The 24,569-nt window shown below is 34.7% G+C and overlaps 3 protein-coding genes across 3 annotated transcripts; 1 reads left to right on the plus strand and 2 right to left on the minus strand.

Moving 5' to 3' along the window:
* On the plus strand, positions 8,019 to 13,124 carry LOC104742017 (homeobox-leucine zipper protein HDG10-like; the record flags this gene model as incomplete). The annotated part of the gene is made up of 9 exons (XM_019235553.1): positions 8,019 to 8,156; positions 8,325 to 8,516; positions 10,148 to 10,648; positions 10,774 to 10,872; positions 10,962 to 11,171; positions 11,339 to 11,519; positions 11,944 to 12,212; positions 12,325 to 12,414; positions 12,576 to 13,124. Coding segments are annotated over 9 exons (2,043 nt in total), but the record flags the coding sequence as incomplete, so codon positions are not given.
* Positions 14,750 to 15,847, minus strand: LOC109128708 (uncharacterized mitochondrial protein AtMg00810-like). The gene has a single exon (XM_019235554.1). The coding sequence runs from the start codon at positions 15,845 to 15,847 to the stop codon at positions 14,750 to 14,752; it is 1,098 nt and encodes a 365-aa protein (XP_019091099.1).
* On the minus strand, positions 17,124 to 18,821 carry LOC104743790. The gene has a single exon (XM_010464836.1). The coding sequence runs from the start codon at positions 18,819 to 18,821 to the stop codon at positions 17,124 to 17,126; it is 1,698 nt and encodes a 565-aa protein (XP_010463138.1).

Here is a 24,569-nt window from a genome sequence, read left to right on the forward strand (position 1 = left end):
ATATATATAATTCAAGAGACATATCCCTAATGAATAATTCACTCGTTGGAAAACTATATATGAGGTACTGCCTTATTATTGGTGGTCGGTAATATACTACTTAGATTATGACCCGCGGGCAAGTTTTTTCTTAATTTTTTAACGTATTATTTTAATACTATTTTTGCTAATGTATTCTTTTATTAATTTTAGTGATTTAGTATATAATTTGTGGTATACCGTATAACAATTTTTTAATACAATTTTATTTAAATCATTTTGATTCGACATATTTTATATTGGTATTGTTAAAATAGTAAAATAAGAATTTAACCTGTATTGAAGGATCATAATGATATTTTCTTTTTTAGTATTATCAATTCAATCATGTAATATCATATAGCATGTCATGTAATATAACTCGTTTGTATTATTTTGAAAATTTAATATGTTTAAATATTCATAATTTTAAACTTTTAATTAAGTTTAAATATATCAGTTATAAATTATAAAATTCTTAAAATTCTTAAAATTCTATAATTTACTATATACGGTTTACGATATATGAATGTTGAACACACACTTTTTATATTAATTGAGTAATATATGTTCGTTTAAAAAAATTCAAACCACAATATATGCAGGAAAAATATACATTTTTATCAACTTTATGTATTATATGATGGTTCACTACATTTAAATGTTAAAATAAAAAAGATGATAGAAGAATAATTCTTAATATGAAATAAATCTTCTAAATATCTATATTATTTATAAAATATTATATATATGGATATTTAAAATATTTTAATTTTGTTTGGTTATAAGGATATTAACTTTTTTGGATATGAATATAAGCATTAAATAGCATTAAATGTAAAAACTTTCAAAAACTGATTTTTGAGCAAAAACTGCTACAAAAATACTATTATAGATTTTTAAGGTGGCTTAAAACATCTCTTTAAATCTTGCCTATTCATATTTTCATGTTTAACAAATCGCTCCAATCTACTACATACATTTATGAGAATTTGTTAAAAATAACTTCTTTGATATGTCCCTTTTCAAAAATACCCCATTTTTTTGGCTATTTTTATTTTTATCCTTTTTTAATTTTTAATGACTATTTTACCCTTAACTGAAAAACATTTTATTTAATAAAAAGAAAAATAAATTTTCCCGCCAAAAAAATTTCCGAAATATTTTCCCGCCAAAAAAATTTCGAAAAAAAAATTCCCCCCAAAATTTTTTTTTGTCAACAATTTTTCCCGCCAAAAAAATTTTACAAGGTTTTTCAAAGGTTTTATAAGGTAGAAACCTTATAAACATCTTGTAAACGCTTTTAAAAGAGTTTTAAAAGGTTTTTAAAAGATTTTTTTAAACACCTTGTAAACGTTTTTACAAGGTTTTTAAAAGATTTTCAAAAAAATATTTTTGAAAAGGTTTTTAAAAAGTTTTCAAAAAATATTTTTTAGAAGATTTTTAAAAAAGTTTTTAAAAGTTTTAAAAGGGTTTTAAGCACCTTGTAAACGCTTTTACAAGGTTTTTAAAAGGTTTACAAGGTTTTTAAACACCTTGTAAACACTTTTACAAAGGTTTTAAAAGCGTTTACAATGTTTTTATAAGGTATAAATTTTAAAAATTTGGCGGGAATATTTTATTTTTTTGCGGGAATTTTTTTTTATTTTGGTGACTGTACATTTTTGTTGTCATTCAAAGAAATGGTAATTTGGTCATTTTGTACGTAAAGATGAGTAGTTTTAAAAATGGTTTGGAGGGGTATTTTAAAAAAGGAACATGGAAAAATGGTATTTTTGAGAATGCCCCTATATTTATTAGTGGTAATCATTTTCATCTCTCTGTTGGATTTATTTTTAAATTTTAAAATCGGTTTTACTATTTCGTTTAAAATTGGATTTTGGATAACTTATCAAACTTAAGTTTTACTCTAATCGCTATTTTATGATTTTAAAGATAATTAATTGAATATGGTTAATTGGGAGAAATTTTATAGTTTATGCGAAATTATGAAGTTTATAGCTGGTATATAGTAAATACTAATAGAGCAGATTCTGAAAGTACATAATGATTTTAATTGAACGCGTATAGTAAAGGGGATTGCTATATGCAGCCTTTTTTTGTTTTGTTGTTTCAGATGGATCTATAAATAACTAAAATTATTACATATTTAATTTTGATATAAGTTTCACAGTTTCTCCTATAATCGAGACCAATGAAGAATGATTCTAGCAATAAATCATCTAGTATGTTTACTTCATATATTTGAAATTAATATAAACCAAAGAAATTAAAAACTAATTAAGTATCCGCATACTGAAAAGACTTGAGACATAACCTCATCTTAAACCATTTGCATGTTCTATAATGCGGACCATCTGTCAAGGGCAACCATATAGTGACCAATATTTCGTAAGGCCGTGGATTCTGGTTGCTCACATCTCATACATCTTTTTTGATTAATTAAGAGGTTATAGACCGAAACCCATATATTCCCTCAAGTCGAAGACTAGAACATGTAATACGGTCTCAAATCGACAACCTCTAGACTTTTCCTAAAATTTTTTATCAGTTGAGCTATTGATTCTTGGTCAAATCTTTAAAATTCATGTTGTAAAATAACATATCACGATTTTTTCGTAGGCAGGATATCACAAAACATATACTACTAAATTTTAGTTAAACATATTAGTAAATAATTTTTGGCTTTATTTTGATCATAATTATTATTCAATCCATACGTGAAAATTATATATTTCCATACATATCAAAATATAATATGTGAAGACTTTGTTTGTTGTCGATATATCTATTGGTTACAGACATAATTTTTTATAAGAAATCTTAAAATAGTCATAATACATATAGTTTTTTCTAGGAGTTATCTTAATATTATGAACCAGTTTGTTCAAAATAATAATGAACCAGTTATCTTTTTGACGGAAAAACGTACTATTTTCTTACTGATGAATAATTTAGAAGGATAATTGAATGTTTTTTTTTTGTTTAGAAAAAGATATTTGATTATTTTGGCCTTTGCTAAGTTAATTTTTTTATATAGAAAATTAAGTGATATTAAATTTTAGAAATTTCATACTAGTATTAATATACAAAAATGTTATTTTGGTCAACAATTTTGTGAGAAACCTTATAAAAATAAAAATAACACATCATCATCCTTTTTATAATGTTATTCAACGTCGACAAAAACCGACCTAAAACCAAAGTCATACTATGCGGGTAATGCGACTAATTAATTTGCTTCTCAATTAGGTTGGATTTTCCTCTTCAACATCCGACGGCTTAATTGAGTAATTTGAGTAACTATAAATCATATTTGTAAATATATATATATATATATATATATATATATATATTAATAATATGATGAGATGATCAAGAGAAGCAAACAAAGATGAGAAGAAAAATATGGAAAAAAATTTCTTATTGTAATATTCGCAAACCGGAATTCCGGTTTGAGAGGTGCATCGGCCGATACACAGGGTGTGTCGTTCGATGCATGGTCGGTTTTAAGCGGACGAGTTTAAGTTAACCGTTGCAATTTGGGGTTAGGAAAACCCTGGAAATGAGTTTAAAAGGGGTTTGTTGTTTTGTGACTGGGGTGGGCCACTTTTGGAGAGGAAAGGAAGAGAAAAAAGAAGTTCTTGCTGTTTTTGAGTGTTCTTGGGAGTTTTGGGAGATTTCTTGTTGTTTCTGTAGAGATCTGTAGCTGGGATCGTTATAGGAGCTTCCTAGGAGCGTTCTCTTCCTGTTTTAGAGTCAGATTCTTCTTTGGCTAAGGTAAGTGCATGACCATGGCTTATCTAAGCTGGAGATCTCTCTGATCTGTTTGTATATGTGTTGTATGGCTTGTTAGAACGTTGATTGAGACTTTGTGAGGCTTTCTTTTGGCTTGGGATCGAGTTTGATGGTTGTAGGAACGGAGATCCGGCGAGGAGCTTCAGGGAAAAAGATGCTTGGCATGTGCATCGGTCGATGCACTTTGTGTGTCGGTCGATGCAAATGCGAGGATGGCGCGTTTGACCTAGGAGCATCAGTTGATGCCATGTGGAGGCGTCGGTCGATGCGATTAGGGTTTGAGTGCTATGTCGAGCATGCGTCGGTCGATGCAGTGTGTGTGTCAGTCGATGCAAGTTAATCTTGCGTTGGTCGATGCAAGCGTGTGTCGGTCGATGCAACCACAATTGGTGTTGGTCGATGCATGGTTGGTGTCGGTCGATGCAGATGTCTGGTTTGTTGTTTGGTTATTGAATGTTGGTTGATGGTTAGAGTTGTCTCTATTGCATGTGTGTATAGCCCAACAGATGGGAGGATTGCCTTACTGAGTGTTTATAAAACACTCATGCACCTCAATTTGTGTTTGTGGTGCAGGTAAAGGCAAAGTGTGATCGTGGAATCGAGGCAATGAGGAGGAGGATGTTCTAGAGGCTTAATTGATTGTGGTCTAGCTATTGTTATGTTGCTAGATTGAGTTCATAGGACATTGTAGGATGTTGGAATTGTTATTTGCTTGATTGGTTATTGGATTATTACACTGTTGGATTTTATTTGATTATTAGAATTGTTTGGTTATCCAATATTATTATTATAAAAAAGGGTAGGGTTGTTTCACTTATCATTATTATCTTTTCAGTCCTCTCCAATTAGGCTATGTCCACCATTACTGAAGGATCATCTTGCTTTTACTAACTATTTCAAAAGAAATTTTTATATGGTAGACTATTACAAACATATATAATCTTGACATTTAATTTCTGAGGAATATTGAGGATAGCTGTGGGCATTCGGGTCCCAGAACCCGATCGAGTTCGGGTTTTCGGGTTTAGACATATAGAACCTGTTCGGGTTTTTTATAATATTGGGTCGGGTTCGGATTTTACCCGTTCGGGTTCGGGTAATTCGGGTATATCCGAACTCAATCAAACCATGACAAAAAAAGCAAATTTTTTTTCTTTTTATAGTATTTTATAACACATGTATATATATATAAATATGAGGAATTTTCAAAAATACCCGTTTTCCTATGTCACTTTTTAAAAATACCTTTTCATGTTGGTCATTTTCAAAAATACCCCTTTTCTATGAATAAAATCACTAAATTCTAAATTCTAAACTCCTAATACTAAACCCTAACACCTCAAAACTATATCCTAAATGTAAAATGAGAACCCAAACCTAAAAAAAAATCTAAAAATTAATTTAACACATTGAAATTATGTAAAAGAGGGTAAAAATGAAAATGTTAAAAAATAGGGTATTTTTAAAAAGGGGTATCCCAAAAAAGATATTTTTAACAAATTCTCTATAAATATTTAATGTTTTATGTTAGAGACAAAAAAAAATAAGATGGCAAAGTGGTTTAAGATGCACTCTTAAATGTTCGAGGTATTGGGTTTGAATCCCCTAAAATGCTTTTTTACATTTAATTTGGATTAGTTTGGGTCTAACTTCAAGTTCGGGGTACCTAAACCTGATCGGGTTTTACACACTACCCGAACCGAACCACCTACTTCGGATCAGGTTCGGGTTTTGGATCTGGATAATATTGTAACATCCGCGAACCAAAATATGAATTTTTGGGATGGGTGTCGATCGACACCAATGTTGTCTGGTTCGACCAGTTCGATTCAACTATCGATTTGGACTGGTTTGGTTTAGGAAAACCACTAAACCGAGATATTTCAGTGTTTTGTCGACCAGAAGGGTCTTGGGAAGTTCTCTTGTCGCCGTTTAACGCTTTTGAGAGAAAAAGAGGAAAAAAAGAGTTCTTGAGATTTTTGGTGAGATTGGTGAGATTCTTGGCTGTTCTTGAGAGATTTAAGGCTAAGGAGGAGATAGAAGCTTGTTAGGAGGGTTGGATTCGTTGCTGTTGGTCAGAATCTTCCTGCAAAGAGGTGAGTGCAAGACCATGGCTAATCTAAGCCTTTGATTCCTTGTTCTTGCTTGCTTGTTGTTGTTTTGTGTGTTTTTCTTGTTGGGATTGGTTGCTACAGGTTCCTATGGACGTATTTGTCTTGGGTTTTGAGTATTGGGCGATTTGGAGGAGGTTGGGAGCGAGATTCGACTCTCGGCTTCGAGCGGATCGCGGTTGCAGAGGGAGCGTTGATCGACATCATATGGTGTCGGTCGACACCAGCAAATTAGGCATCGATTGACACTGTGGGATAGTGTCGGTCGATACCAAGGCCAGTGTCGGTCGACACTTGGCCGGTGTCGGTCGACACCTCTCTTCTAGCGAGATGATTATTGATTTCCTGGTTTGTATGTCTTGTTTGTTGATTGTTTGGAACATTGGTATCACTGTTGCTTGTGTGTATAGCACAGTAGATGGGAGGATTGCCTCACTGAGTGTTTATCAAATACTCATGCATCTCAATATGTGTTTGTGGTGCAGGTAAAGGCAAAGTGTGATCGTGGAATCAAGACGATGAAGAGGAGGATGTTCTAGGGTCTCGATTGGATGTTGTCTGGCGTTGCTAGGTTGCTAGAGTTGGGTTATTAGAAACATGGCTAGGTTGCCGGTTTCATGTTTCGTGATGACTGATTATTAGATTGTTGTTATGGATTATTATTGGTTATTTTATTATTGGATATTTATTGGTATTGTTATTTCCGCTGTTGGTTGTGGTTGTGGATAGGTGGTTAGTGGGTATAGAACCACTAGTTGTAGTTTATATTATATTTATATTTATTATTTATTAATAAAAAAACGGGTCGGATCGTTTCAAATATGCCCAAGACTAATTGAGGAAGTGCCCTGATTAATTTAGGCGATGACTTATCAACTAATTTACAAAATTTTCGTTATTCAACAGAATCAACAAATATTCAAATGTAGTATCTTTGATTATTATTCTTACTATATTTTTGATATAAAATGTTCATCATATTTTGGATTTATAACCATGTATTTCGTATTCAGATCCGGATAATATGTCCAGCGCTAATTGAGAAAGTGACACGTGATTAATTTAGGCAATGACTTATCAAGTAATTTACAAAATTTTCGTTATTCAACAGAATAAAAAAATGTTGAAATGTAGTATCTTTGATTATTATTCTTACTATATTTTTGATATAAAATGTTTATCATATTTTGGATTTATAACCATGTATTTCGTACGATTGCTATTTATAAACATCGATAGTCATAAATCTAAAATATAATATAAAACAATTTTCCCTTTACTGATATTTAATAGTAAATATAATTCATATATTACCTTTTGAAATAAGATCCCCAGAAAGTTGAAAATCTATAGTAAGATTTTTGTCCATAAATGGTTTTGTTTTGAATTGTTTTATTTTGAAGCTTTCCCTATTAGTTTCATTTATTAATTAAATTTCAAGGCAAGAAAATAAATATTCAAAATGATGACCAAAACAAGAATCTTATATACATTATTTTCCTAAAACATTTTCCCATTAGATTTATATATAAACAACTTTTAACTTTTAAGTTGTTCATATCTTCTAGTTTATTCATATCTCTTGGTATTCTTCTAGCTTTTAGTGGGTAACAAAAAAATGGTTTCTAGCCGTGATGACACTTCGATCGATGAACGGGGAACTACTTCTATGGAAACCAACGACAATCAGGAGAGGAGCAATCACCAACACCACTCCAATCATCAAATCCATAGGCTGGAAGAGTAAGATCTTAATTTAATTTAATTAATTAATATTTATTACTCCATGTGTCTCTCTGATAAATTGATGTGTAGTATTTGTCACACATACAGAGAAAAAATATAATTGATTTATTCTTTACTTTTTCTAATAATTTATTTGTTTTTATTTATAGCCACTCATATATCTATCTGATGATTTATTTTGCTGACATTTTCTCCACTTTTTCACATTTTTAGTATTAAAAGTATTTAAAACATCAATCTTTTAAAGACAAAAAAAACATTTTCTAAAATATCAATCTATGTGAGACAAAAGGAGTATTATTTTACCTGGCCTCTTGAGTCATACATTAATGGTTTAATTAATATATACTTTTGATTGATTTAAGGTACTTTAATGAATGTCCGCATCCAGACGATTTGCAGAGACGTCGGTTGGCGGAAGAGCTGAATTTGAAGCCTAAACAAATCAAGTTTTGGTTTCAAAACAAAAGAACCCAGGTTAAGGTATTCGTCTCACCGATGCATGTTTTGTTTTGTACTATATAGTTTCGTATATATAATACAAAGTGATTTAATTTAATTAAACCTATTAATGGCGATTAACTTTGTCATTGTTATTATGTTGTTGTTGAGATGTTTATATACCACATGAGATTGATTTATGTTTTGTAGATTCAAAATGAAAAAGCAGAGAACGCAGAGCTTAGAATAGATAACCTGAAAATGAAATGTGAAAACGAAGCAATGGAAGAGGCCCTGAAGACTGTGGTTTGCCCTCCATGTGGTGGTCGCCATCCTGGGAGAAAAGAGCAATTACTTTATCTCCAAAATTTGCGTGCAGAGAATGCTTTTCTTGAAATAGAGGTACGTGTTAATGCAAATACTTATCCAACTAAATTAGGATCCGTGCTAAAGTACGGATTGAAATTCCTTTTATTTATATTATAATTTTAGAATAAAATATAATTTATATGATTATTTTTAAAAGTTTTTTGGATAAAACATTATGCAATAAAATCATATGTTAAATATAATGACTTAAAAAAAATACCTATTTTGTAATTTTTATATTGTTAATTTTGTAATTTTATGTATGAGAAATGATTATGTTTGTTGTTTGTTTTTATTTTAATTTTTGAACATGTTTGGTGAAAGTTTTTTAATATGTCCTTTGCATAGGTAAGATTTATTTTCAGTTGCACAATAGATCTCGAAAATCACGATTAAGTGTGATAAATTACCAAAATTGTATTACTTTTTATGCTTAAGAATATATTTTTATGCCTAATAGTAGCACATTAAGATTAATAATATTCTTTGGAATATTCTTAAGTGTATTCATATAGTCCACGGATTGACCAATTAATATATAACTTTTTTTTTGGTAACCAACCTATATTTAATGTATAACCGATTTTGTAATCAACTTATAAAAATTATATAGTCTACAAAAAAGGTTGTGTACTTCCGTTTTATTATATAGGGGGATATAAATTTATTTTGACTAGTATTCATTTTATTTTGGGATATTCTTAAGTGTATTCATAGTCCACGGATTGACCAATTAATATATAACATTTTTTTTGTAACCAACCTATATTTAATGTATAACCTATTTTGTAACCAACTTATAAAAATTATATAGTCTACAAAAAAAAAGTTATGTACTCCCATTTTATTATATAGGAAAATACAAATTTATTTTGACTAGTATTCATTTTAACCAGCTCATCCCATTTTATTATATAGGAAAATACAAATTTATTTTGACTAGTATTCATTTTAACCAGCTCATATATAGTATGACGCTAAATAGAACTTTTAACTTTTTTTTACTGGTGATTTTTTTTTTTGAAAAAATTGTCGAAGTATGTATAGTATTAGTTTTGGCCAGCTCATATAGAACTTTAATTTCTAATGCTAATTAACTTAATTTTCTAGTGATGATTTTTTTTATATCGAATTAATAGTCGAATTATGTATATACATATATAATTCGAACTTTTGAATATGATTATGGGCTTATATGAAAGAGAATATGATCTATTACTTTTCTTCGTTTTTCACTATTACTTTTCTTCGTTTTTCAAATTATACTTGGTACATTTTCTTGCACAAAATAGTTTAGAAAACATGTAATCTTCTTATTGCATCATATAATATCAAATCAAGTATTAAAATTATTTTTGATTTCTCATAACTTATATAATTAAAAAATACTAATGAATTAATTATGTAAAATATATACATTAAATTGAATATTCTGGATGTTAACATTTTTAAGCAAACATTTTTTTTTTCTTTCTTTTATTGATTTTTTTAAGTAACTAAATTATTTGTCATACAACTTTGACATAAATTTTAGAAATTAAACATTTCATTGACTTCCAATATGAAATGTTTATTTTACAGTGACTATACGAGATTATTTTTAACAAAATATTGGCTCGAAAAAAATAAAATCACTAATATTTTTGTTAATAACTTAATATCAGCGTGAAAGACTCTCAAGCTACGTAAGCCAGCACAGAGGTCACTCAATACGTAGCGTTGATGCCTTACCCTATCTCCATGGCCCATCAACCTTCAATAATCGTCCTGCTTCATATGGAACCTCTTACAACCATCTCCCCACACAATCAAGCTTGTTAAGAGGACCATATACTCGTGAAAACATCAACGTCACCCCACAACCTAAGCCGCAAAATTCGGTTCTGTTGCAGCATTTGCAAGCGCTATCTCAACCGGAGAAAACTGTAATGTTTGAAATGGCGGCAAAAGCGGTGGCAGAGGTTATGAGTCTCAGTAAAATGGAAGAATCAGTGTGGATTAAATCGTCTATTGATGGTAGGCTCGTCATTGATCCAGGGAACTATGAGAAAATATCTACTAAGATTAACCATTTTAAGAGCACAAGTGTTCGTCCTGAGTCTTCTAAGGAAGTGGTGGTGGTTCAAATGGATGCAACAAACTTGGTCGACATGTTCTTTGATACAGTGCGTACTTATGCCATTTTATTCGAAGCTAACATCATCAAATGAATTATCAAGTTTCTTCTTACATTTTTCATGAAAAAAACTAAAGTCTTCTTACGTTTTTAATCACAATAAATATATTGCAGGAGAAATGGGCGAGGCTTTTCCCAACAATTGTGAACGAAGCTAAAACGCTTCACGTGTTGGATTCCATCGACCATGGAAGACAAACATTCTCAAAAGTGGTACGAATCTTAAAATAATTAAATTTTTGTTTTAACGTCTAGACTTACTACATCAACATTTGGTGAAACTGGATGATAAATAAAAATAGATATACGAGCAAGAACACATATTGTCGCCCTTAGTGCCACCTAGACAGTTTATAATCCTAAGAAGTTGCCAGCAAGTAGAAGAAGATCTCTGGATGATAGCTGACGTTTCCTGTCATCTCCCAAACGTTGAGTTGGATTTTACGGCTCCGCTTTGCACTAAACGTCCCTCCGGTGTTCTCATACAAGCCTTGCCCCATGGTGGCTCTAAGGTCTCTCTTTCCTCTTTGATACATTTTAAATCGTTTACAACACATAAACTCTTATGTTTTAATTTTAAATTATTTTTTTCTAATTACTTTTTCAATTATTTTTCTCTCGATTTTGTTTTTTTAATTTACCTTTATTAAACCCAAAAAATAACAAAGAATATGGGCAGGTGACGTGGATAGAGCATGTGGAAGTGAATGATAATGTGCGGCCACATAGGCTTTACAAAGATCTCTTATACAGTGGTTTTGGCTACGGAGCTCGACGTTGGACTGTTACTCTTGAGAGGATGTGTGAGAGGCTGTCTCTCTACTCCATGTCTGACTTCCCATCCACTGACCACGCCGGAGGTACTTACACTATTGCTATGTATATATACTTAGTTGCTATGTATATATATCTACTCCATGTCTGACTTCCCAGCCACTGACATAAACAGGATTGATCAGCATTTTTTTTATATACTTAGTTGATTATTCGTACAACAAATAAGTAACTTTCCAAGCCCAAACCAATACTTCTATTAGTATGATATTGTCCGCTTTGGGCCTAGCTGGCAAAGCCCGCACGAATTTCTTATTGGGCTCCTTCCCAAAAGGTCTCATACTAATTAGAGTGGGTCTTGGCTTATATATTAGAAACTTATTTTCTAATCTTCAAATGTGGGACATTGTTTATATTCCAACAGTTTTATATGTGCCGATCCAATATTGACCACAAGTGCTAGTTAGTTTTTACTGTTTATTAAAAAAAGGGTTTCATTTCTTATTGTAGTAGTGAAAACAATAGAAGGCAGAAGGAGTGTAATGAATTTGGGAGAAAGAATGTTGAAGAACTTTGCATGGATAATGAAAATGTCTGACAAACATGATTTCTCGCAACAGTGTGATACTAATAACAGCGGAGTTAGGATTTCTGTGCGGACAAACATAGAGGCCGGTCAACCGACCGGTCTCATTGTCTGCGCCAGTTCATCTTTATATCTCCCTCTTACTCCTCTCAGAGTGTACGATTTCCTTAGCAACCTGGAGGTTCGTCACCAGGTAAACGGTTTAATCAGTTTTTTTTTTGTTATACGTCGTTATCTTCCACATGATTTTTTTTTCCTTGTTGGGTCATTAACAAGAAATCTAATATTATTTGAATTTTAAAAAGTGGGACGTTCTCTGCCATGGGAATCCAGCGACTGAGGCTGCTCGTTTTGTCACCGGATCCAACCAAAAGAACAACGTGACTTTTCTCAAGGTATATTACTCCTACTATAAACCTTATGATTTTTACAGGATATAAAATTATAAATTGACATTTTTCTTTTAATTCATTATAACTAGAATTCATATAGAGATGTTAATTTTCATTATTTCTAGGCCTTGCATTAACTATGATTATTCTTATACATTATGTAGCCGTCAAGTGGAGGGGAAAATAGTGAGTTGATGATACTACAAGATGGCTTCATAGATGCATTAGGAGGTATGTTTGTCTACGCTCCAGTGGATCTAAACACAGCATACTCAGCCATTTCAGGCCAAGTTGATCCTTCCACCATTCCCGTCCTCCCGTCCGGTTTCATCATCTCCCGTGACAGCCGTCCTTCTGTGGGTGAGCTTGACAGTGAACGGATGACACTCCTCACCGTGGCTTTCCAAATTCTTGTCTCTGGTTCAAGTCAATCTACGAATCTCAACCTGGAAGATTCTGCCACCACGGTCCATATCTTGATTAGCTCCACCGTTCAAAGGGTCAAAGCAATGCTTAACTGCGAATGATGCATGGTCAGTGTGAGTTTGGTTAAGTGACCACTTTCCAAATCTAAACTCTTTGGTATTTTGGTTTTGTTTTTTTTTAACTTGAAATAAGTGAGAAGAGTATTCTCTGTTTGATCCTCTAATTAGGAGAATCGTACTTTTTCGTATTTTTTGTTGGTCGTTATCTTATTACAATAAATTTCTAAAGCAAGGGCCTTAGATAAAACAATGTTTAAGTTGTTGCCTTTTGGCATGTTTAATTTGTTTGTGATATTGTTGTTGGATTGATAAGATGTTATTACTTAATTAATTTATCTTTTTCCTTTTATCTATCACTAGCAGTTGACCCGCGTTACACGCAGAAGTTTCATGAGGTTGTTTTTATTTTCGTTGTTTTGTTAGTTTGATATTTTGTATGTTTTTCCTGTCTTTCCGTGTGGTTATGGTGTTCGTATATCGTTCTTTGTTCTTTTACTGTTTTTTATGGGTATTTTTTTTTCTCAAGTTTGTATTTTGTTTTCTATTTTAGAAATCTAAAATTTATTAAAATCATGATGATCTTTTTTTGTATTCATAAAATATAGAATTTGAAGTTAAGTTTTGTATAGTTATTTTTTTTATCGGTTTAGTCTTTCGTTTTGGTTTATTAATTTAATTTCTCATTTTCTCGTTCCATATTTTTGTAGTTTTTTTAGATGTTGTTGTAGGTAATGTTTTTTGTTTTTTTAAAGAAAATAATTAACCTGTGGTAGTTGTTTTTTTCAAAATACTTTTGTTTTTGGAGTAATGTGTTTGTGGTTTTTGATGTCAAATGTTTTGCCAGTTCACTTACTTACAATTCTGTAATTTTAGTTTGGTTCTTTTTCTGTTAGACATTGGGCCTTAATTTCTTTAATACTTAGAATTCTGTTGGGCCGTTAGGTTGTTATTGGTTTGTCCTTGATGTGGGAATGACTTTCTTCCCTTTCAAAATATGAGGTCGTGTGAATGGGTAGCGGAGAAGTAATTTTCCCGATCTACAGTATTGTTAGAGTTTTGAAACTTGAAAGTATTTCATTAATCCTGCTAATCCTTCTTCATTCAGCCCTTTCAGTGATGAATAATTTACTTCTCTGCGCTTCGCATCCGTACGGGTTAATTGGCTCTTCTCTGCTGATTTTGTTCAAGTTAAGTGTTTGTTGGTCTTCAAATCTGGCGTTTATTGATTTTGTTTTTTCGGTTTCATTTCAGAATTAATTTGAGAATTGTATTGCCGATTTTTGTTTTAATTTTGTTTCGTTTGGTCTCCAGAGTCTGTTGCGATTGGATGTGAATTGTGTGTTGTTAAATTAATGAATAGAATTTCTAACTTATTTATTTGTGTTTTGTTGTTTACGTTATTAAATTTTATTTTCTTATGTTTGTTTTGTTTGTTTGGCAAGTGATTCCTGAGAGAGGTGGGCATGATAGAAAGATTCAGTGAAGTATTTCTCGCTTAGCCATGGTTGGTTTTGTTTTCCATCTGCAACATGTGATTATTTAAACATATTTGAAGATCACTGATGTGAAACTTGACACAAGCTTTAACATATTAAGATGAGCATATTAGAGTTTACTTCTCTTGAATTTTGTTTTGTCTTTTACTTTTATGCATTTCGTTTCCCGCTTCTTGCTTCCTTCACCACTCACTCTTTCTTTCAGGTCGGGTTTGTAAGATACTACGTAATCTCCATGAGCAGGTGATGTTATTGATAGAACAACATATATAGGATGTACAATCGTATCCTAACTACCATAGAGGAGATATACGCGAGATATACAAAAGTGAAGATATGGATAACGACGTATCTATTCTAACACTCCCCCGCAGTCAGAGCGGGAGGAAGACGGACACTCAGACTGGAGCGAAAGTCGAGGAACAACGGTGACGGTAACCCCTTTGTGAAGATATCGGCATATTGATAGGCAGATGGGACATGAAGAACACGAACCTGTCCAAGAGCAACATGTTCCCTAACGAAGTGAATGTCAATTTCAATATGTTTGGTGCGTTGATGGAGCTCAAGGAGAAGGTTGCGTAGCCAAGACGTCTCGACAACAACATTGGCGACACCGCGATATTCGGCCTCCGCACTAGACCGGGAAGCAGTTTGTTGGCGTTTAGCCGACCATGATATCAAGTTGTCGCCAAGAAACACACAGTAACCGGATGTGGACCGGCGAGTGTCAGAGCAGTCAGCCCAATCGGTGTCAGAGTATGCAACAAGACGATTAACAGAGGAGCGATATAGTTGGAGGCCATGAGTCAGGGTGCCCTTGAGGTACCGTAAGATGCGCTTCAAGGCATTGAAATATGCTTTGCGAGGATCGTGCATGTGGAGACACACTTGTTGAACGGCATAAGCGATGTCAGGCCGAGTGAAAGTGAGGTACTGGAGAGCACCCGCGAGGCTACGATATAAGGTGGGGTCAGAAACTGGAGGACCAGCATCCGTAGGTAGCTTAGGATTAGTATCGACAGGAGTTAGACAGGAGGTGCAGTTGGACATGGAGGCACGAGCGAGTATCTCAGTCGCATATTGCCGTTGATGCAAGAACAAGCCGGAGCTATTTCGTGTAACGGCAATCCCAAGAAAGAAGTGAAGCTGCCCAAGATCTGTCATCTCAAATTCATGGCTGAGAGAAGTGATTATGGAGTGAAGGAGACGAGTGGAGGAAGCCTTAAGAATAATGTCATCAACATATAGCAAGAGATAAGCCAATTCATTATTGTGAGAGTAGACGAAGAGTGACTGATCACATTTTCTTTGCGTGAAACAAATCTTCTTAGCATATGTAGAGAACCGGTGGTACCAGGCACGCGGAGCCTGCTTGAGTCCGTAGAGAGACTTGCGTAACAAGCAAACATGGTTCGGCTTTGTTTGATCAACGAAACCAGGCGGTTGATGCATGTACACATTCTCTTCAAGGTCGCCATTAAGAAAAGCATTCTTTACGTCTAGTTGATGCAGGGGCCAGTTCTTGGAGACGGAAACGCTAAGGACAACACGAATCGTTGCGGGCTTGACCACGGGGCTGAAGGTTTCATCACAGTCCACACCAACCTATTGAGACCGACCATTTGCAACGAGACGAGCTTTGTAGCGAGTCAGATTGCCATTCGCATCATACTTGTGTCTGAAAAGCCATAAACAACGAACAATGTTAGTAGCGACTGGTCGTGGAACAAGGTCCCACGTCCTAGCCTTAATCTGAGCCCTATACTCCAAGGTCATGGCCGGGTTCCAATTTGGATCTCTAGCAGCCTGTACATGGGAAAATGGGAGAGGAGAGATCATCGAAACATTAAGGTTCAGCCGATGTATGGGCTTAGTGATACCCGCTTTGCCTCGAGTGACCATGGGATGTGAAGGGGATTGGTTATTTGGCTGCACATTTGGCTGCAGAGGTGGCAACGGAGGAGTAACCGGGTTGTTTGGTGGTAAATTTGGGTGAGGAGATGGAAAAACGAGGGGCCTTGGAATTGGAGGAAGTGGTGAGGGAGTTGATGTTGTGGTTGGCTTAGGAACTGTTTGTTGTATGGCAGAGTATGGGAAAACATTTTCGTCAAACGTGACATGTCGAGAGAAAATTATTTTGCGAGTGTGAAGATCAAGACATCGATAGCCACGGTGATCATATGGATACCCAAGGAAGACACAAGGTGTAGAGCGAGGAGCGAGTTTGTTGGTCGTGACAGGAAGAAGATTAGGAAAACAGAGACAGCCGAAGACTCGAAGATGTGAGTAAGAGACTGGTTTGTGGAACAAGCGAGAGTATGGAATCTCATTGTTAATGGAAGAAGACGGGACAATGTTTAGCAGATATACAGCCGTATGAAGAGCCTCGACCCAGAACTGTGATGGTAATGATGCGTGGACTAGTAACGGACGGAGTATGTTGTTGATGGTGCGTATCATCCATTCTGCCTTGCCGTTTTGCTGAGAGGTGTGGGGACAGGATAGACGGAGGACGGTACCTTCAGCGGCCAAGTAGTCCAGCATGGCTCAATTGGTGAATTCGCCGCCATTGTCGCATTGAAGAGCCTTGACAGAGCGGCTGAATTGAGTCTTGACATACGCTGTGAAGTGAAGATATCTGCTAAACACATCACTCTTTCGTTTTAACGGATATACCCAAACAAATTGTGAAAAGTGATCAAGAAAGAGAAAATAATATTTTATTCCACTAGGACTCAAAAATGGGAGATGTCCATAAATCAGAGTGAACAATGTCAAACGGAGAAGAAACAATAGAGATAGAAGAAACAAATGGCAATCGTGTATGTTTGCCAAGTTGACAAGCATGACACAAAGTAGAGAGATTGCCGGTATTATTAGAGATGGAAGGAGACGATGATGCTAAACGACAGAGAGAATTGTTATTCAAGTGACCCAAACGGTTGTGCCAAACAGCGCCAGTCGAGAGAGCAAGAGGCAAAGCATGACAGTCAGGTAATGTCACTGAATACAGAGGACCAGGACTGTTACACTGGAGCAGCGGAGTTTGAGTTGGAAGATCCTTAACAGAGAAGCCAAAAGGGTCAAATTCAACGGTGCAATTGTTATCCGTAACGAATCGGCGAACAGAAATTAAGTTTTTGATCATAGAAGTACAAACAAGAACATTGTTTAAAGAGAGAGGACGAGAAGAAGAGGGAATACTCCCATTACCCATCGTAGTGACTGGTGCAAGAGAACCATTAGCAACCTTGATCAGAAGAAGAGAACCCAAATTAAAGATAGGACGGAGAGTACCTTGTTGTTGTGTAACGTGGGTGGTTGCACCAGAGTCCATGACCCATGCAGGATCATATGGGTCCTGCAAACTCATGGTGTTGAAAGCGTGAGCGAGTGCAGTCGGGATCTGTTCACCGGAGAGGGTAGGAGACACCGACTGAGCAAGATGCATTTCACAATGGTTGCGGGAAGGTGGTCCGAGGAGACTGTCAGAACGATGATGGTGAGTTTGTTGTTGTTGCGGATGTGCCACATAGGACAGTCCATGGTAGTAACTTGGATGAGGAGGAAGGTGCGGTGGGTAGCCATAGGGAAATGAATAAGTGTTGCCGTACGGCCAGGACGATGGTGGAGGCGGTGTATTGTTCCAGGAGTTTGTGTTATTGTTGTTGTAGCGGCCACCACGGTTGTGGTTGTTGTTGTTGTAGCGTTCACCGCGTCCTCTGCCTCGACCGCCACGGCTATTGGTGTTCCGTTGAGGCGGATCAGAAGACGTGACAAGCACGTCAGGAACAGAGGCGGGAGTTGGGCGGATCGTCTTCTTGAGGCGTTCTTCCTCCATAATCAGCATGGAACGAGCAATGGAGAAGGAGGGAAAGGGGGTCTTGTGCTTGATGACGTTGATGATGGAATCAAACTTGTTAGTAAGCCCATTAAGCATATGCATAACAAGATTTTTCTTAGACACCGGCGAGTCCACATTAGCAAGGAGATCAGAGAGTGACTTAAGCTTCTTGCAGTACTCATGAATGGTGAGATCACCAACTGAGAGATTTCTCAACTCGTTGTCAAGTTGCAATGCCCGAGCCTCTTTGTTGTCACGAAAGAGGTTTTCAATGGCCAGCCAAAGATCACGTGCAATACACTTGGTTTTGAGGACTGTGTCAAGAATAGATTCGAAGATGGTGCCGTATATCCACATCTTGACAAGACCATCGTGTTCTGTCCACGAAACACGATCAGATGACGTCGGGGCTGAGGTTCCATCAAGGTGACCGAGGATGCCAAAAGTGAGACAGTGAGTCTCAAAGAGCTCTCTCCAAGTGTCGTAGTTGAGCTTGTCCATGTCGAGGACAATCGAGACGTAGGCACGGATCTGGAAAATGCCGAAAGGCTTGACATTCTTTGAATGAGACTTGGTAGCCATGAGGATAGAGACAAGAGGAAAAGAAGGTGAAGAAGGAGGAGAACAAGAGAGATTAAAGAAGAAGAAGAATGAAAAGAGAGCGGAGAGCAGGATCGATAAGCGGCGCAAAAACCTAAGAAAGTTAGCAAGTTTTTGGTCGCAAATCTGATACCATGTAAGATACTATGTAATCTCCGTGAGGAGGTGATGTTATTGATAGAACAATATATATATGATGTACAATAGTATCCTAACTACCATAGAGGAGATATACGCAAGAGATATACATAAGTGAAGATATGGATAACGACGTATCTATTCTAACAGGGTTTTATATTTTTCAGGAATCCTTACTTTGTGAAATGTTTCGCAATGCCGAAGACTGCAGCTGGAAGGTTATCTTACACAATAACATACACGTTTCAGTGTTATGAATGCGTGGGTGGTTGTAATAAGAGCATGAGCGTAATAATAAAGTGGATCTTAGTTATAGAATTTGGAAAATGCACATGTGGGTTCGTTCATCAATGGATACATGTTCAATCTTCTGTATACCATCATATGGTTGACCAAATATGGAATATTCGATCTTCAAACTTGGTCAAATAACAGTTCAGAAATCTTCTCCTCTTTTCAGGAAGATCGAACTTGTTTTGTAATTAACATGTCTTTAAATACATTGTAATCTTGATTGTAAAGACTTAGACAAATACAAAGACTTTCAATGGTTATATAGAGTTGAGACCTTTAGCCTGTTTGATAGTCCAATTTTGGGTACGTGTAGACAAAGATTTTAGGAATATGAAAATTAAATGGATTAAAAAGAGAGCCGGTTATTACATTTCTACAAAGGCCCTTGTTGTCACAAACTCCCCATCAAAATTTAGTCCCTGATGTAGCATTAAGTTAAAGTTCACCGGGAGAGAAATGATTGGTAAGTGTGTTGACAGATCATAATATTTGAGTAGACCATGCACATAGTATTGACTACACATAATCAAGAATAGGTAGAATATGACCTCCGATTCTCTGAATATCTTGGGGTTGATATTGGTGGGTAAATTATACAACTCCCTCCATCTTTCTCGCTATAAATAACCTCAAGCGTGGTCGCGTGTTTGTTCGTCAAATGCGCTAACTCGAACTTTTTCACCGCTGCTTCTCACTGCAGCAGTAGTATTGAAACATGTGGTGATGTAATATGGGTAAGTCATGGGGGAGGGAGAGTGTATGTTTAATTAAACAACTCTACACTGACGTGGTTTGCTAAGAACTCAAACCTTTCAAGATGTATAATGACTAACATCCTCTCCAACGTTTGTGTGACTCCATTATGATACACATGTGTTGAACAAACTTGGCCCATGTGAAGAGAAGGTTAGTTTTTGAAAGTATAAAAATATCGGAACTGTTCAATATATTAGAAGTTCCAATAAGAAGACGTACCCGAGAGTTTGGAATTTGTGTTTCCAAGAGAGAGTAATTGTTTATAGAGATATAGAAATCAGTGAGTTTAAAATGTGGGTTGCTTCTTGTGACTTCAAGACCAGATATAATGTAGATTTCCCCATGGCCTCCATCGATCAAAGATCTCTCAAAATTTGGAAGGTGGAGAACGTTAATCGACCCCTGCATCATAGTAGTCTACAACACACAGTACTATTAAAATAGGAGGAATAGGTGATTGAGAGTCAAACATGAGGAGCATGAGAAGAGCATGCAAGGTTGACAGATCATAATATTTGAGAAGACCATGCACATAGTATTGACTACACATAATCAAGAATAGGTAGAATATGCATGGTAAGTGTGTTGCAAGGTTGACAGATCATAATATTTGAGTAGACCATGCACATAGTATTGACTACACATAATCAAGAATAGGTAGAATATGACCTCCGATTCTCTGAATATCTTGGGGTTGATATTGGTGGGTAAATTATACAACTCCCTCCATCTTTCTCGCTATAAATAACCTCAAGCGTGGTCGCGTGTTTGTTCGTCAAATGCGCTAACTCAAAATTTTCACCACTACTTCTCATTGCAGCAGTAGTATTGAAACATGTGGTGATGTAATATGGGTAAGTCATGGGGGAGGGAGAGTGTATGTTTAATTAAACAACTCTACACTGACGTGGTTTGCTAAGAACTCAAACCTTTCAAAATGTATAATGACTAACATCCTCTCCAACGTTTGTGTGACTCTATTATGATACACATGTGTTGAACAAACTTGGCCCATGTGAAGAGAAGGTTAGTTTTTGAAAGTATACAAATATCGGAACTGTTCAATATACTCGAAGTTCCAATAAGAAGACGTACCCGAGAGTTTGGAATTTGTGTTTCCAAGAGAGAGTAATTGTTTATATAGATATAGAAATCAGTGAGTTTAAAATGTGGGTTGCCTCTTGTGACTTCAAGACCAGATATAATGTAGATTTCCCCATGGCCTCCATCGATCAAAGATCTCTCAAAATTTGGAAGGTGGAGAACGTTAATCGACCCCTGCATCATAGTAGTCTACAACACACAGTACTATTAAAATAGGAGGAATAGGTGATTGAGAGTCAAACATGAGGAGCAGGAGAATACCTTTTCGTTAATGAGAGAATGAAGTCAACACCCATGAGTTGGCCGGCTTTTTAGCATTATGGGCAGGCCAAAAATGGAGCAATCTACCCACTACATGTTGCTCTAAACAGCCAGGTTTGAGCTATGCAAATGAAACGTAAGGAAATAATCATTAGGCTATAAATTAATGAATATAATAAAATAACAACATTGTTAATCAACATAATATAGAAAAGTAGAACACGGACGCCTTGTACATCATATATAAAAGTTGTCTATTTCTTTTTCTAAATTAAACGAAGTCATGAGCGCTTAATAATGGAAGTTTTACTTTTAAGAGATGAACACAATATAGGAGACGGGCAATATTGAAAGAGTTAAAACCTCGGCTCGCCTGGAAGATCTGTATCGGTATTGGCAAGAGAAACCAACTGCTGATACTTAAGGAACCTGTAAAACTCTTCCGGAAAAATTTCCCGAAAAACTCGTCGACCTGATGAAAAGCAGTGGTTTCTATGAAACGTATGGAGAAAGGGGAATCGGTTAGTTTAAAACGGGTGTTGCTTCTGGTGACTTCAAAATCCGACATAATATATATTGCCCCATCAGACAGCGACTTTTCGTGTTTTGAAAGATGAGTGACATTGGTGGATCCTTGGATGACACAACTCTGAAAAAAAGAAAGTCAAATTAGATAAAGAGATTATAATCGAGTAATTGAAAAATGTAGTTGAGATTGATACAACCTTTGATCTATTAGCAGGAAATCTACTCCCATTAGTTGGCTTCTTTTTTGGACGTTGCGGACAGGCCACTGGCCAACGATCTGCTGGTGTAGGCGGCCAGCTTTGAGATTTGCGAATGAAACAACAGTGGAATCCGTGTTAGTAAATAAAAAATTTAGAGAGAAAGGAAATTGTGAGAGGCATGAAGTTGGAGGAGAAGGCATTATATAGGACTTGACCTTGCACGCATTGAAGAAAAATTAGTGCGGCTTCAATTGAATGACAGAGCATTGAAAGAACTTGAGTAACGGTTGTAGAGGAAAACGATCCGATGGAGATAGAGAAACGGTTTGAAGGATAAGCGAGTAAAGAAACAATGAAGAAGATGAGGGACGTGTGAGGTGACAGAATGGAATCAAGATGGGGGGACGGTTGAGGTCGCACATTAATGACAGCGGAGTCGAGCTACCAGGAAAAGGGTTTTCTTCCATGAGCAGATTGAACATATAATAGAGATGGACTCGAAATGGGCTTAGAAGTTCAAATTAAAGAATGAAATAGGAATTGCTTACTGAGTTGTCTCCTAAAATTGGGCTTCAAGAAAATGGCCTAATTTAACTGAGAGAGGTGATGACGTGGCAACACCAGGAGTCAGTAAACTATACTTTATATATATATATTATTTTTGATAATTCTTTTGATAATTCTTTATTTATATATATATATATAAATACAGAATTGTACGTTAATTAATATGACTAATTATCCTGTGAAATATTCATCTAGTTAAACAATAAAGTGCAGCTCTTGAGTTTGTAGGTAATGGGAAATATAGCTATCAACGGAAATGGATATATAGTTAATATATATAGCTTTTATATCTATATCAAAACTATACCAACAGAAATGGATTTCCAAGCTTTTTACTTGACAGATATCTCTAGGATGTGATATATATGATGATGACGTTGATTAGATCCACAAGGGTAAAAGTAAACAAAGGGTTTCTTGTGATACCAAAGATTGTTGTGACTTGTGAGTCTGTGATTAGGTTAACGATTTGGGACTTAAAGCTCACAATATGAACAATAAGTCTAACAATTGTTTAACTCCTGAATTATAGTCATTAGAAGGGACAATCTTGGTTCATAAGCTACCTTCAACTTTATTAATTTAAACAAATTTACAGTGTTTACTTCCAAATATAAAACGCCAATGATAAATAACAGAAAATTTGGAAAGAGCAACAAGTAAACGACGCAATTTTATAGTTGAATAATCATTTTATATTTCTTTACAAACGCATATATACTAGAGAGACTAGAAATTGACCCTCATGTTGCGTATGTTTAGTGCTTTACATATTGATTTGGTTATTTTGTTATTCAATTTTTTTTTGTTTTGTTTGTATTTAGTTGGGGCGTTTTAACACTAATAAAATTCATCTACTATAAGCTTCTAAAATTATTGTTTGAAGACAATATCTTTTGCCTATAACAATACTACATCTGAAAAAATGTATGAATATAGTTAAAGGAAATACATAATGAACTTTATAGTGATATATACAAGAGAGGGTATTTTCCCAAAAGAGTATAGATACAATATTTTTGCAAATGCCCTAAAAAGACAGTGAGAAAGTTAAGAGATATAAAATGTATAGTTACTTTTTTTTTGTTTTTGTGATAAAGAAAAATTAAAATCTGTAATGAGCAACAAATAGTATTCAAATTATCTGTTCTCTAAGAATTATCTAAATTTATTTCCTCATATATTTATATTTAATTGATTTGATATTTCATTGCAATGACGATGGTTTTTAGTTGATCATTAAAAAAATTTCAAAGAACTCTTAAAACAGAAAATTTGAATAAATTTATAGGATATTTGTTTTAAATGACTTAAATAGTTTTCAAGGAATATTGCTAATTTATATATTGTTTCCTTTTTGAATGACTTTCTTTACCTTATCTTTGAAATATAACTGTGATATTGACTCTCTTGAGCTAATCTTTATATTTTTGCCAACAACAAAAAAAAAAACTGTGACATTGTATAAGAATAAGATTAATCATGTGATGTAATATATGAGAAATCTTTCAAAAATGGCTCTTTTCCCATACCACTTTTCAAAAATGTCTATTTAAAAAAAAATTATCCAAAATACTTCTAAATATTTGAAATATACTAAAATACGTGTGTAATCCTATAAAAGGATACAAAAACTTGTACATATAAAAAATCTTATAAATACCGTATAAATACTTTTTAAAGAATCTTATAAAAAATTGAAAACCTTTTTAAAGTAGAGAAAAGTTACATTTTAGTACGTTTTACAAACATAATTGACAAATACATACGTTTACTATTCAAAATTAGTAAACACCACATACGTGTATTTTTGCATTTTTTTGTGTGTGTTTGTGTGTGAAGGGTGATATATATATATATATATATATATATATATATATAT

This window comes from Camelina sativa, chromosome 14 (genome assembly GCF_000633955.1).
Source record: "Camelina sativa cultivar DH55 chromosome 14, Cs, whole genome shotgun sequence".
Classification (NCBI taxonomy): domain Eukaryota; kingdom Viridiplantae; phylum Streptophyta; class Magnoliopsida; order Brassicales; family Brassicaceae; genus Camelina; species Camelina sativa.